This window comes from Alosa sapidissima, chromosome 22 (assembly GCF_018492685.1).
Source record: "Alosa sapidissima isolate fAloSap1 chromosome 22, fAloSap1.pri, whole genome shotgun sequence".
NCBI lineage: Eukaryota > Metazoa > Chordata > Actinopteri > Clupeiformes > Clupeidae > Alosa > Alosa sapidissima.
The window spans coordinates 14,721,443-14,734,750 of NC_055978.1; the positions used below are offsets into that span (position 1 = coordinate 14,721,443).

General features: G+C 48.8%; 1 protein-coding gene across 1 annotated transcript in view; it reads left to right on the top strand.

Annotated features, from left to right (window-relative positions):
• The window catches only part of nav3 (neuron navigator 3), a 165,656-nt gene that overhangs the window by 38,355 nt on the left and 113,993 nt on the right, over positions 1-13,308 (top strand). Inside the window, 2 exon segments of the mRNA XM_042078849.1 lie at positions 11,841-11,958; positions 12,948-13,000. Of these exon segments, the coding sequence (XP_041934783.1) occupies positions 11,841-11,958; positions 12,948-13,000 (171 nt within the window).

Here is a 13,308-nt window from a genome sequence, read left to right on the forward strand (position 1 = left end):
ATGTACTGACATGGCTTCAGAAGTATTTCTCAAAAATGCCTGTCGAGAAGGAGACTCAATAGTAGATCCATCAAATATGCAAAGCATGACAAGATCAAACAAAATAATCTACATTAAAACCCTTCTGATATCACTTTTTTTGTTATGGGCTTGTGGATGCTCTGTGGCAAAGACAATTCGTACAGCAACAATCTGATGAACTACATTACCCAGCTGTCCCTGCTTCTAGCCCCTTGTGTGTTGCTGTCTCTGCTGTCTGGTGGGGTGCCAGACGTGTGAGTAAGGAGCTGTGAGAGCAGGCTGAAGATGAGTGTCCCTCAGGGGAGTGAGAAGGGAGAGGGCACCGGCAGAGGCACACACAGCAGGTCTCCTCAGACTGGACAAACAACCTGGCCTTTCCACACACTCTTTTCCACCACTACTGGCCCCTATGTACCTGCCCCAGAGAGAGAGAGAGAGAGAGAGAGAGAGAGAGAGAGAGAGAGAGAGAGAGATGGAGAAAGAGATGAGAGAGTACTGAAGAGAAGACAGGGTTATTGACTATGGCTACTATTTACTTCCCTCAGAGAGAGAGAGAGAGAGAGAGACGGAGGGAGGAAGGGGGATGGAGTAAAAGAGTGCTAAAGGATTGCAGTGAAGAAAGGATGAGGGGTGACAGTGGGTCAGCGACAAAGAGAAGACTTGTGAAGAGCCGAGGGAGAGAGAGAGGGGAGCAGAATAAGCATGATCGCTGACGGGACGATAACAGGAACAAAGAGTGGCGGAGTGATGCCGCCAAGACAGGAGAGGAGGAGGCAGCAGATGTGGAAAGAGAAGTGATGAAGAGAGAGGGAATAAAGAGAGAGGAGGGGAGGGTAGAAGATGAATAAGGCTAGAATGAGAAATGGAACGAGGGGCTATTGCCGGTGCCCCTTTCTGGCTCAGCTGAAGTCAACAGGTCACAGATCCCTTGCTGTTCTGCCAGAGAGATGACTCACCCTTGGCAAGGGGGGGGCATCTTTAATTGAGTGTTACGAGGAAGCGTGACTAATTGTGCTACGGACACAGTGTGAATAGTACCCACGACGCCCTGCTTATCCCAAGATAACAGAGAGAGAAAGAGAGAGAGATAACGGCGAGAGCCGTCCTTAGTCAAACTCACACTCCAGCCAACTTGCTTACCTCATTACATTACATTACATTACATTACATTTGGCTGACGCTTTTTAACCAAAGCGACTAACAACATGGTAAACAGTAAGTTTTAGAACAATTCTCACAATTTTAGGACAGTTTAAAAAAAAAAGATAAGGTTCTGCCCGACAACAACAACACCAGCTCAGAACAGGCTCTGTGGGCTGTCACATGACCCGGGGCCAAACAGGAAGCAGGAAGTGGATGAGGGCTGGGTGGGGTTGGGTGCGGCCGTGTCTTCTGCTCTATCTCTGTCGCTGTCTGGATTTCTCGCAGAGGTCGGACCAGTGGAAGCGGGGACCACAAATTGCACGTTTGGCGGTGGCTCACGTTAACCCGGTCAGACGATGAGGACGTGGTGAATTTTGCCCCGGCGGGAGGGGCGGCGGCGGTGCACAGGTCGGCGAGCGGGACGGTAATTAGAGATCAGGGGCCAGCAGGCCGGGAATAGCGCGGCGCGGCGCTGGCCTGGAGGCGACAGAGCGCTGTAGCGGAGAGGCGCGAATCCAGCGCAGAGATTATTTGCTGCGCTTGTCTTTGCCTAAGCGCTGTCTCAGAAAACACTTGCGCTCATTCACACAGACACATAGGCACAGGCACACACACACACACATCCACATGGACACTCACATGCCCGCGCACGCACACACACACATACATTCACACACACATGCACACACACACACACACACACACACACACACACACACACACACACACACACACACACACACACACACACACACACACTACACATACTACACACAACAATAGTCTTTTCTCATAATAGGAGAAAGTATGTTTGATTTCTTTGTCTCTTCCTTGCCAAAAGCTGTCAGATAAGCGACAGTAATGGCATTGAATTGTCCCCTGCAGCCTCTCTTGCTTTTCTCCCAAATTCTCTCCAGTTTCCAGATTTTCTCCTCCCCTTGGCTCACCACTTTCAGCAGCACAGTATCTTCCAGTGACTGTTTACGTGCTGGAGCTGAACCTTTGCCTGGAGTAGCGAAGAGAAGCTGTGTGTGTGTGTGTGTGTGTGTCTATAAGGAGTGTGATTTATGAGTGGTCAGGCCGAGGTCAGGGCGTTAGATACCAGTAAGCCGTGACTGAGCTCCGCGCCCCGATGATGAAGCTGTCATTTCGGACCCAGAGTGGCAGCGTTCCCGGTCGCTACATGTTTATGTACAACGGCTTCTGCATGTCGGTCCGCCACCGCTCGACCGCACTCTCAAGGTCAGGCCCTGCCAAAAGAGCCTGCCCTCTATCGCGGTTCGTCTTGCTCAAACGAGCTAAAAGCAAGAAGGCTGCCACAGTAGCTTGAAATCCCCTCTCTGCCAAGGCGTCTGCTTTAGGCTTTGAATAAAAATGGTAACAGAGGAAAACAGTCTTAGGGGGCAGAAATGATAAAGCATAACAATGGAAGATAACAGCTTAGCGCCACTGGCATTCACCTCGCATCATTTCAAAGGTGTGCGTAGGAGCAGGTAGTTAGGAGAGACTGATTTAGCCACATCAGACACAAACCGATAAACCACCGACACCTCTTCTCTTACGGTACTCCCCTCTAGCACTGGATTATATTTTAGCAGCTCCTAATTGGTGGCACAGGGGTGGAAAGCAGGGAAGCGCAGTCCCTGTTGAAAGTCATGCCCGCAGTACTAACTCAAGGGGACCATTGCTACACATTAGCATAGCGTTGTTTATCTCACACACAGACACACACACACACATACTGTACACACACACAGGTGTGTGTATGTCTGCCTCAGCACACACACGAGTGTGTGAAGAAGCTTGCCATGGAGACCTCCAGGCCAGAGGCCCCCGAGGGTGTGTGTGTGTGGAGGTGGTGTCTAATAAGACGGCCAATGCAATGCCTGTCATTTGCTGGCAGCTAATGGAGCTCAGCAGTCCCTGTTGAAAGTCATGCCCGCAGTACTAACTCAAGGGGACCATTGCTACACATTAGCATAGCGTTGTTTATCTCACACACAGACACACACACACACATACTGTACACACACACAGGTGTGTGTATGTCTGCCTCAGCACACACACGAGTGTGTGAAGAAGCTTGCCATGGAGACCTCCAGGCCAGAGGCCCCCGAGGGTGTGTGTGTGTGGAGGTGGTGTCTAATAAGACGGCCAATGCAATGCCTGTCATTTGCTGGCAGCTAATGGAGCTCAGCCCGGCCCTGTCTGGTATGATGCACCAGAGGCAGTGCTGATTGACAACTCTGGGGGCACCTGGACTCATCACCGAGGCAGCTCGCCAATAAAATAGCTCAATTATCTCAGCCTCAGAAATGGGGATGGAGGTGTAGGTGGGCATGTGTGTGGGCATGTGTGTGGGTGGGTGGGTGGGTGGCCAACTTTGCTAAAGTCTGCTGGTACTCCACTTTTTAAAAAGCTGATGACACATTTAATGGTGAGAATGGAATGGCAGTTTTCTTCTTTCTAGGAACACTAGATTCCTCCCTCGTGTAGAAGCTGGTGTAATATTTGGCAGACTCAATAATATTCTGTCTGTGGGACCTAATTTGTGTCTAGTTTTTCCATTTTGATGCTGCACCAGAAAGGCTGTTGTAGGAAGTAGTGCAGCTAATAATTATGTTAAAAGCAGTAAAAACAAAGTCAATTCTATCAGTACTGTTTCCTGTACCCTTTTTTTGAAGATCCACCTCCCTGTTGAGCGTGCCGTGTACGAGGGGTCAGTTGACCTTCAACTCTTAAAATACAGATACTCAGCAAACTTGCTCCTTCTTGCTGAGAAAGCAAAGATACTTGTTGACAGCCCTGGGAAAGCTGAGGCCAACTTTTCCGTCACAAGAGGAACTATTGCCGATTGATCGCTGGTGCACTTACCAAAAGTGTTCTCCCGCACCTCCATCTATCCTATGCTTAGGCCACCTGATCTTTGTTCTTGGGTTTCTGTGGGGTATTTTAGTCATTGTTATTCCCAGTACCCCACAGGCTACATTACACACCTATTAGGCCCCGTAGTTGTTCCTGTAAAGTGTTTGCGTTGGATGTTCGCTGAAGTCTAATGAAGCGGAGAGCTGAGCTGACAGGTGCTATTCCAGGCAGATTAAGTAGAATGCGTGGCTGCTGCCGGGTGGCTGAGGACAAGATAAAATTAGGTGAGAGAGAGAGAGTGGGGGGGGGGGTGAGAGATGAGGAAGAAGGATGGGGGTGATGTGGGGGGGGCAGGGGGCGGTGGGGAAGAACGTTTGAAGATGCGTCATGCTCTTGCGAGGAGAAGACGCGAAGCAGGTTTACCATGGAAAATTGCGTCCAGATGTTTCCTGTGGAGAGGATCATCTCCGTTGGCCAATTTGGCTCACGGTGAGACTTAGTTGGGCTTAGTCATGTGACAAATTCCAATTTTTTTTGAGAGAGGGGAAGTTACCTCTTTCTGATCCCGTCAATGTCAATCATTTCCTCCACACAAAGTCCTCCAGGCATGGACTGAAGCCTAAGAACTAAGATTCCTTTGAATCTCCCTAAACCAGTCCTGGGCTGTTGGTGATGCTCTTGGGATGATCCCAGTCAGGAGTATAGACCTCTGAAGTTCGCCTACAAAAAAGCTGCCATCTTTGACATCCGGTATTTGCCGATTTTTCCTATGGGAAAATAGCATGGGGATTTTCAATTATCGCACCTGTTAAACTCTCGTGGGGATGAAAAAGTCTGAAATGCAGGCGTTTTCCTGAACACACTTTTGTCCTCTGCCTTCGAGTGGATACTGTGATCTCCGGTAAGTGAAGGCGGCACACTTAGATTTGTGCTACCCCAGAGCTAACTTGCAATGCCATTTAGGTAGTTCTTAGGCTTCAATTAACAACTCCTTATATGGGCAAAGATGGCCGTTTTGGTTCTTTTTTGTAGGCGAACTTCAGAGGTCTATTGAATGGATGAATTGAGTCAGTGAGGAGGTTAACTTCCTTCTAGTCCATCAAAGTTAGAAACAAAGATCCTAGCTGCATGTGTCACGCAGCCCTGATTATCTCTCTGCCAGAGCAAGCCTTCAAAAATATGCACCCGTCTGAGATACTGCAAATGTTGAATTGATGATGAGTTTTTGAGGTGTTTACAGTCCCCTTTAGCCGCCATTAAATTGACATCAGCGGGCTTCTCTGGCACATTTCACGTGGAGCTGAAGCAAGTGTTCTCAGTGTGGTCGCCTGGCCCACCAAGATAACCCACACGTTAATCAACCTTCAAAAACAAACACAATTACACGGCTCTGGCCGCTACAGTGGCGCTGATTCAACTTTTTTGGGGGTGCGGGAGGAGATTGCGCGTTAATGTGCCGCCTCACTCGCATCACGCCGGGCTCACCTCATGCATAACGGCTGGGGTATTACCTTCCATTTTCGCCTCGTTTGTATCCCCTGCTTCTTAATCGAGGGTATCGATAGGAGCCCACACTTTGTTCATTTTAGGTCTGTGGAGGGTGCAATATTTAATTTTCGTGTCTGTGCGCCTGTTTGTGATTGCTCCAGTTAGGGCTGATGTGTCTGTGTTTAATGATAGAGGGAAGGAGTGAGAGGAAGAGAGAAATAGAGAGAGAGAGAGAGTTTCTGTGCCAGAGGGGGTCAGCTGTCGAGATGTGAGAGGAGAGGGAACGCGGGAGAGGGACAGACTGAGAGCGAGGAGAGGTCAGGGTCCCGAGCAGCGCAGGTTGAAGGGCGGCCAAAGAGCTGAGGACAGAGCAGGAAACGCGTGCCGACAGCTTGTGCGCGTCCCCCCTTCCTGTCTGAGCATTCCGCGGCATCCTGCTGTGCGAGCGCAGCAGGCAGCGGCGATCGACTCACCCCAGCACTCAAGCACGAAGATGGGTGCCCACACACATGCTTACACACACACGCACACACACACACACACACACACACACACACACACACACACACACACACACACACACACACACACACACACACACACACACAAACGTACATAAAAACCTCAAAACTGACTGCCAAGCGTCAGAATCATTGCCACATGTCACCCCTCCCTCTCCCCTTCCCTGTCTCATGTGGTTGGGAGAAGAGTCCTGGTATGAATGGAAAAGTAGCATGAAATCAATGAAAAACAACAACAATGCGAAGCGGCACAGCGCTAATCCATCCACTGCGGCCGAGGAGCAGACTCTGAAAACAGACAGGCGGCCTCCAGGAGAACGCCCCCTTCCCTCTCAGACTTACACTCAAGACTCCGCAGGAGACGGGCCACCTCCAGGGGAGAGAGCCTACTTGTCTCCCCCTCATGTTGGTGTCATTTGAGGACCCTGGGCGTCTCTTGGGGCTGCCTGCCTATATTAGCTGCTCACTACAAACACTGCGTCTGTGTGGTCCCCTCCCCACCCCTCTTGGTTTCTCCCTGAGCACTGTTTATTTAAATTGGGTATGCATCCTCCAACTGTTTAAGTTTGCCACGTATATTTTTTTGGCGTGATCTAATTGCTATGCGATCGGTGCTCCGCAGATCTCGCATTAATGTGTCGTGGCAGTCTCTGGGTTCTGTGTTTGTTGTGCTTCGAGGGGGCCTGAAGTTTGTGAGCTTGCCTCCCCTCTCCGCTCCTCAGTTCTGTTTGGACTATTTTTCAGTATTAATTAATTCCTGTGTGGGTCGCTGCAAACACCCCCCCCCCCCCCGTGTTTTGTCTCCAACATCAGTGACAGTAGGAGGTTTTAAATAGAGGCAGCATCTGCCAAAATCATAACTGGTGGGTCTGGCCTAGAACCCCCCCCGCCCCTGGCAAACATTAGTGCAATAATCCCCCCCCCCCACCCCACCCCCCACACTCATCTGTCTCAACAACATGCAGCCATCTGCACTCAAGTGTTACACACACCTCTCAGTGGCGAGTGGTCCTCTTGCACTGCTGTAGAAACTGGCCATTTTTTTTTTTTTTTTACCTTTTCTCAAGCCTTTGTCGCTCTCAGGATTTCTGCTCCAGCAGCAGCAGGGGCCCTCTGCTGGTGGAGAGGTGCTATTGCTGCTGCCGGCAGTACCTGCGCAGCAGCCTTGAGACTGCATTGTGTTCGGACAGTGAACAATCCCCCAGCAGCTCCGTGCAAGGCACACACACGCAGGCACGCACACACACACACACACACACACACACACATACTCGCAGGCACACACACACACACGCACACACCGGTGTCCAGCGGAAAAGGGGAGCGAAAGAGAGAGAAGAGAGAGAAACGAGCAACTTAGTGGTTTGTCAGCAGGAGGTTTTTTTGCAGGGCAGAGGGACTTTGCTTTGGCAACACCTAGCAGGTACGCAGACAGCTTGTTCGCTTTGGCTGCAGGGAGTTTGGATTTCTCTGCCTCAGGGGATCTGGAGATTGTGTGTGTGTGTGTGTGTGTGTGTGTGTGTGTGTGTGTGTGTGTTTGGATGATGGAGCTTGAGCATGTGGATGTGCGTATATGTGGATGTGCATGCCTGTCAGCGTGCATGTCTGTGTGTGTGTGTGTGTGTGTTTGTGTGTGTGTGTGTGTGTGTGTGCGTGTGTTTGAGCGCATGGGAGTCGAGTATGTGTGCCTCCGTGTGTTCTGTGAGGGGAGCAGTGCTGTAACTGTGTTTTCCTGTGCATTACAAATGCTAAGGGTGGCACGGCTGAGGTTTATGCCTGCCTTTCCAGATCGCTCTTTCTCTTTCTCTCTCTCCATCTCTCTCTTTCTCCTCTCTCCATCTCTTTCTTTCTCTCATTCTTTATCCTTTATCCTCTCCTCTCCCTCTCCCTTTTCCTCTCCATCTCTTTCTCTATCCTTCTTTCTCCCTTCCTCTCATCTCCCTCTTCCTTTTCTCTCCTAGTCTGATTCTCCCTCTTTCTCCCTTTCTCTCTATCCTTCTTTCTCCCTTCCTCTCTCTCTCTCTCCCTCTCCTCTCTCCATCTCTTTCTCTCTCCTTCTTTCTCCCTTCTTTTCCCTCTTCCTTTTCTCTCCTAGTCTGATTCTCTTTCTCCTTCTCTCTTGGTACAGGCAAGCACAGAGCCAGATGCATTAGAAAGAGAGACAGAGAGAGAGAGAGAGAGAGAGGAGAAAATAACGACTTGCAGGAAGTGAAAGGATGACGCATGACAAATTGTTGAAAGTCAGCACTGTTTTTCGGCAGATCTTAAACAGACTGAAGATTGATAGTGTCAAGGCATAACATCACTTAATCTGCAGCATATGGGGGACTAAGTGACTGTCAGTGCAGCGTTGTTTGATGCTGACATGCTATCATAGGCACATATTAATGTATGTGTGTGTGTGTTTGTGTGTGTGTGTGTGTGTGTGCGTGTGTGCGCGCACGCACGTATGCGTTCCCTTGAGATGCACAGCTTCCAAAATGAGCTGTCAACAACTTGGGCTCAGTATATGTTTCCATGTTTGACTAAGACGCGACAGAGTTAAAGCAAACTGCGGGCGTCAGTGTACATCTTCTCAACGGCATTCCCCTTTTCTGAAGTGTGAACACATCTGAATGAAATCCTGCCTAGCAATCACTTTCATGCTACCATCAGCGTCGCTCATTCTAGTGAGTACAAGGAGACTGTTTCTTGTCTGTCAACCTGTGTGGTCACTAGATCCCATCCTTAATTGGAGTATTTAACATGCAGTGCCAATAGTCTCTTTTTGCCAGGAGAGGATAATGTTGTTTTTATGAGGTCTTTATTGTGTATTATTATTTGTTGCCGAGGCCCTGAAATCGCAATCACTTCTTGGCTGAAGGGCAAAGCTTTGCAGAACAAATCCATATGTTTTTCTTTCTTTCCCTCTCTTTTTTTTCTTCTGATGTTCCCCCTATTTATTTTGTCTTTTCATTACAGAACCAACTCTGTTCTCATATCATTTTGACACAGTTATGTCACTGCAGTCTTCTATCAAAATAAAAGTATCAGCCGGAATTCTTGCATCTTGAGCTGAATTTAATCTACTTTTCTACAGTAATAACAGCAGCCTCCAGTACCCAGTACCCCCCCCCCCTCCCCTTCTTGTTTTTTTTCCTTCCCTTGTTCTCTTCTCTCTTCAGTGTAGAGTGCATTCTTAACCAGCGTGAGTTTGATTGAGTGTTGCCCTCATTGGACCAGTGGCGGAGGGACAGATGGACTCCCAACTAGCCCAGCTGAATGTGCCATTGCGGCACTCTTAATTCTCCTGGCTTCCTGCTCTTTTTTTAAAAAAAAGAAAAAAAAAAAAAACGTGGGAGTTGGGAGAGGGCTGGTGGGGTGGGCTGTGTGGAAATCAGGGTGCGCTGCAGAGGTGCTGAGGATCAAGCAGAACTCTGCAGGGCTCTCCTTTAATTCAACTCTCTCTCTCTCTCTCCTCTCTCTCTCTCTCTCTCTCTCTCTCTGCCTCTAGTTTTTTCTCTATCCATCTTTTTTTTTTCTTTTTTCCCCACACCTTTCACTAGCTGCTCTTTCTCTCTTTCTATCTCCCCCCTTCCCCATCTCCTTCATCTCCCCTGTCTCTTTGTTTCTCAGACTCTTTCACTCTCTTCCTCCCTCTTTGTGGGCTCTTTCTATCACCCTCTCCCTGTTCTGACTAGCCAAACCAGCCAGAGGCAGGCCAGGCTGATGCTATCACTGGGGCCTCAGAGGTCACTCTCTCTATCTCTCTCTCTCTCTCTCTCTCCTCTCTCTCTCTCCTCTCTCTCTCTCTCCTCTCTCTCTCTCTCTCTCTTTCTCTCTCTCTCTCTCTCTGTCTTTCTCTCTCTCCCTGTGAATGGGCTGCTTGGCATCCCACGAATGACGTTTGTTTGCCAGTTTATTGTTTGTCGAGAGAGAGAGAGCGCTGAGGAATGTGTTTGTGGTGACGAGCGTTGCGGTGGGTTTGCGAAAGGGTCTCGGAGTGGCCTATGACAAAAGCTCATGCAACCATGAGACCATGACACAGAGGTCCAAAGCCCTGGCAGGGTAAAACGCCACAAGCGAGTTCTGTTGCGAGAGAGTGTGACGAAGACTCCCAACACACACAAACACACACACACACACACACACACACACACACACACAGACACACACACAAGCATACACACGCCACACACCACGTGGATGTTTTAATGGGTCCTCCTCATCATGGAAAGGAAAACCACAACAGATAAAACACCCGCCGACTCCTCGCCGCTTTGAAGGCGGTGTGTGTGTCGGCAGTCGGCCGAGAGAGTGGGAGAAACGTGTTTTAATTGGGAGCCCCGTTGCATGTTGCACTGGAATAATAAAGGGTGGGCGATCTCATTAAAATCTGCATTTATTGGGGGGATTTCGGGGAACAGGCATCAGAGACTGTCTGTATTCATTCCTTTGGTGTAAGTGTGCCATTTGGTGGAGCCATAAGTGTTTTTCTGTCTTTCTTTCTCTTTTGTGCTATTTTTCTCGGTCAAGTGTGCTCTTAGCAGACCACACCAGTTGCTTGGAGGTCACAGGCAAGAGAAATGGAAAAGCGGTAGATTTTCTTTATATTTTATATTCTGAGAGGAGTTTTGTGTCTAAGGGCCATCCAACGCTCTGGTGAAGTCCTCATGTGTGTCTACGAGACGGAAAAGCAGTCCCCTAGCAATCCGAGCTAAGCCAGTGATTTGCAGGAGTGACAGGACTTTTTCAGGACGGAGCCGCTGGAGCTTTTTTAGCGGCACGAGGACAGACCCCTGTGGCACTCCCTGTTCCAAAATATGCCGGGGAGAACCTGAAAGGAGATTCCACACACTGGCTATAGCTTCAAAGACTCCTGACAGGGAAAAAAAGCTGATGCAAGGTTCCCCCACCCCCTTTCTTTCCATCTCTCTCTTTTTCTACCTCAGTCTCTGTCTTCTGTTCTCTCTTTCATCCTTTTTCAAGTTTGTCTCTATCCTCCCCTTATTTTTCAGTGTAATATTCCCAGTGCTGAAAATAGCAAACACTTTTGTTTGTCGTTTGCCTCTGCCTTTGGTTCTTGTCTGAGCACAGCCACCGCAGCAGCCATGCAGATTCATTTTTATTACGGCAGTCAAATAGCTTGTCAGACACCCGTGCGGCATGGTTTGGGAAGCCGCAGCGAAGCGCTTCAGTCAGCCTCGGATGACACAGCCGCTCTCGCTCTCGTCTGAGTTTGATGAGACACTGAAGCATGAGACGGGATTCCTCCCAAGTACATATAAGAAACTGTAGAGTCTACACTACTGTATATATGAGCTATTGTATTGCTTTTTAACACTTTTAGTCTCCAGAGTCACAACTCTTCTCAGGGTTTGATCTGAACCATAACAAAATTTCACTTTGATGAGGGGGGTAGGGTGGTGGGGGGGTTGTAAATCTTTCATTTTGTTAGAAATATGTGTGTGTGTGTGTCTGTCTGTGTGTGTAGAGATCCTTGGTACTGTAGCTCTCGCTACTGGTTGTGCTGCACTAGCTGACCCCTGACTGGCTCTGCTTTCCTTTCTGTGTCAGCCTCAAAATAAGCCCGCTCTTCCTGTGTGGTTGAGGTTAGCGTTGACCCTGGTGCATAAGCAAACTTGACTCATAGCTCAAACAGTGAAAGTGCCTGGGTTCTCATCCTGCGGCACCAGGCTCGGGCAGTGTGCCTCTCGTGAGCCAAGAGAGACTTGGGTCTCAGGGCTGGGCTAGTGGTCTTCTTTTCATCTACAGTTTTTAGTGACCCCACTCTCTCCTCTTTCTCTCTCTTCTTCCGGACAGATCTACACTGACTGGGCAAACCACTATCTGGCCAAGTCCGGCTGCCCACGCCTCATCAAGGACCTGACCCAGGACATTGCCGACGGAGTTCTGCTGGCAGAAATCATCCAGATCATTGGTGAGTGACCGGACGAAGACGCACACACACACACACACACACACGCACACACACACACACACACACACACACACACATACACACTCACATGCACACACATCCTCTCTCTTTATTCTCTCCTTTCTCTCTTGCAAGGTAGGTTTATTACCTTACTTAATGTGTATCCAAAGTGTTAAAAGAAGGAAACAATTCTCATAACCATGTTGTAAAGCACTCTAAATCAGGCAATTTAATCCTAAAAGCCCGGGATTTTAGATTCATTTCCACTCTGAGCTTGGGCAGCAGAGAAGCATGGCCGTGGCAAAATTGCTACAGAGAGATTGTAAACTATTTATGCTCTATTAAAGCATGTGTGTCCCATGTGTGCTCTTAAGAGAGCCCAAAGGGTGCTTGTGCTCTTTTCCTTTTTTCATCCTCTCTTTCTCTCCTCTCTCTCTCTCTCTCTTTCTCTCCTCTCTCTTTCTCTATCTCTCTTTTTCTATTTCTCTCTCTCTCTCTCTCTCCGCCTCTTGCCTGTGTTGAAATCGAACCCTTTCCCCTGCACAGCAGACAATGCCTGCAGATCCCATGTCAGAGTCTCTCTCTCTGGCAGCAGCTGATGTATAAACAGGCGTGCGCTCTCTCAAAACTTTTTTTCCCCCTCCCCACAGCACTCTGAGCGCAGGGCATTATTCCTCTCTAGCTCACAGGCAGAACCTCTCTCTCTATCTCTTCTCTCTTCTCCTCCCTCTCTCTCTCCCTGTCTCTCTGTCACACACACACACACACACACACACACACACACACACACACACACACACACACACACACACACACACACACACATACAGACCCAGTGAGTAGTTTTCCTCACAAAGTCAGCTCTATCCCAGGACGGTGGACTAGAGGCTTGCGTGTGTGTGTGTGTGTGTGTGCATGCTCCACGTTGGGATCTTTGGAAGACTATTTCACGCCTCTCTGTCTGGTCCGTTTGTCTCTCATCTCCCCAGCAAATGAAAAGGTGGAGGATATCAATGGCTGTCCTAGAAGTCAGTCTCAAATGGTAAGTCGAATGATTTATTTTTTATTTATTTTTTCATAAAATGCATTGTTTCTTTGGTAGGGATTACAAGAATTCCATGACGTTGTTAAATTACACTGACTGTTGGATGCTCATGTACGTTGGATTGGATTTCCCATTGTTTAGTTCAAAACAAAATGAATGTACTCAGCCGTTGGATCTCCTCCCAGACATTTCCTTAAATTTCGTCCACCGTGGCTGTTTGGGCTTGAATGAAAAGAGCTGTCATTTCTCTTTTTTTTTCTTTTTCGGGAAAACGTTGCGGCGGCCCTCTCAGCACCTGTCGTCTC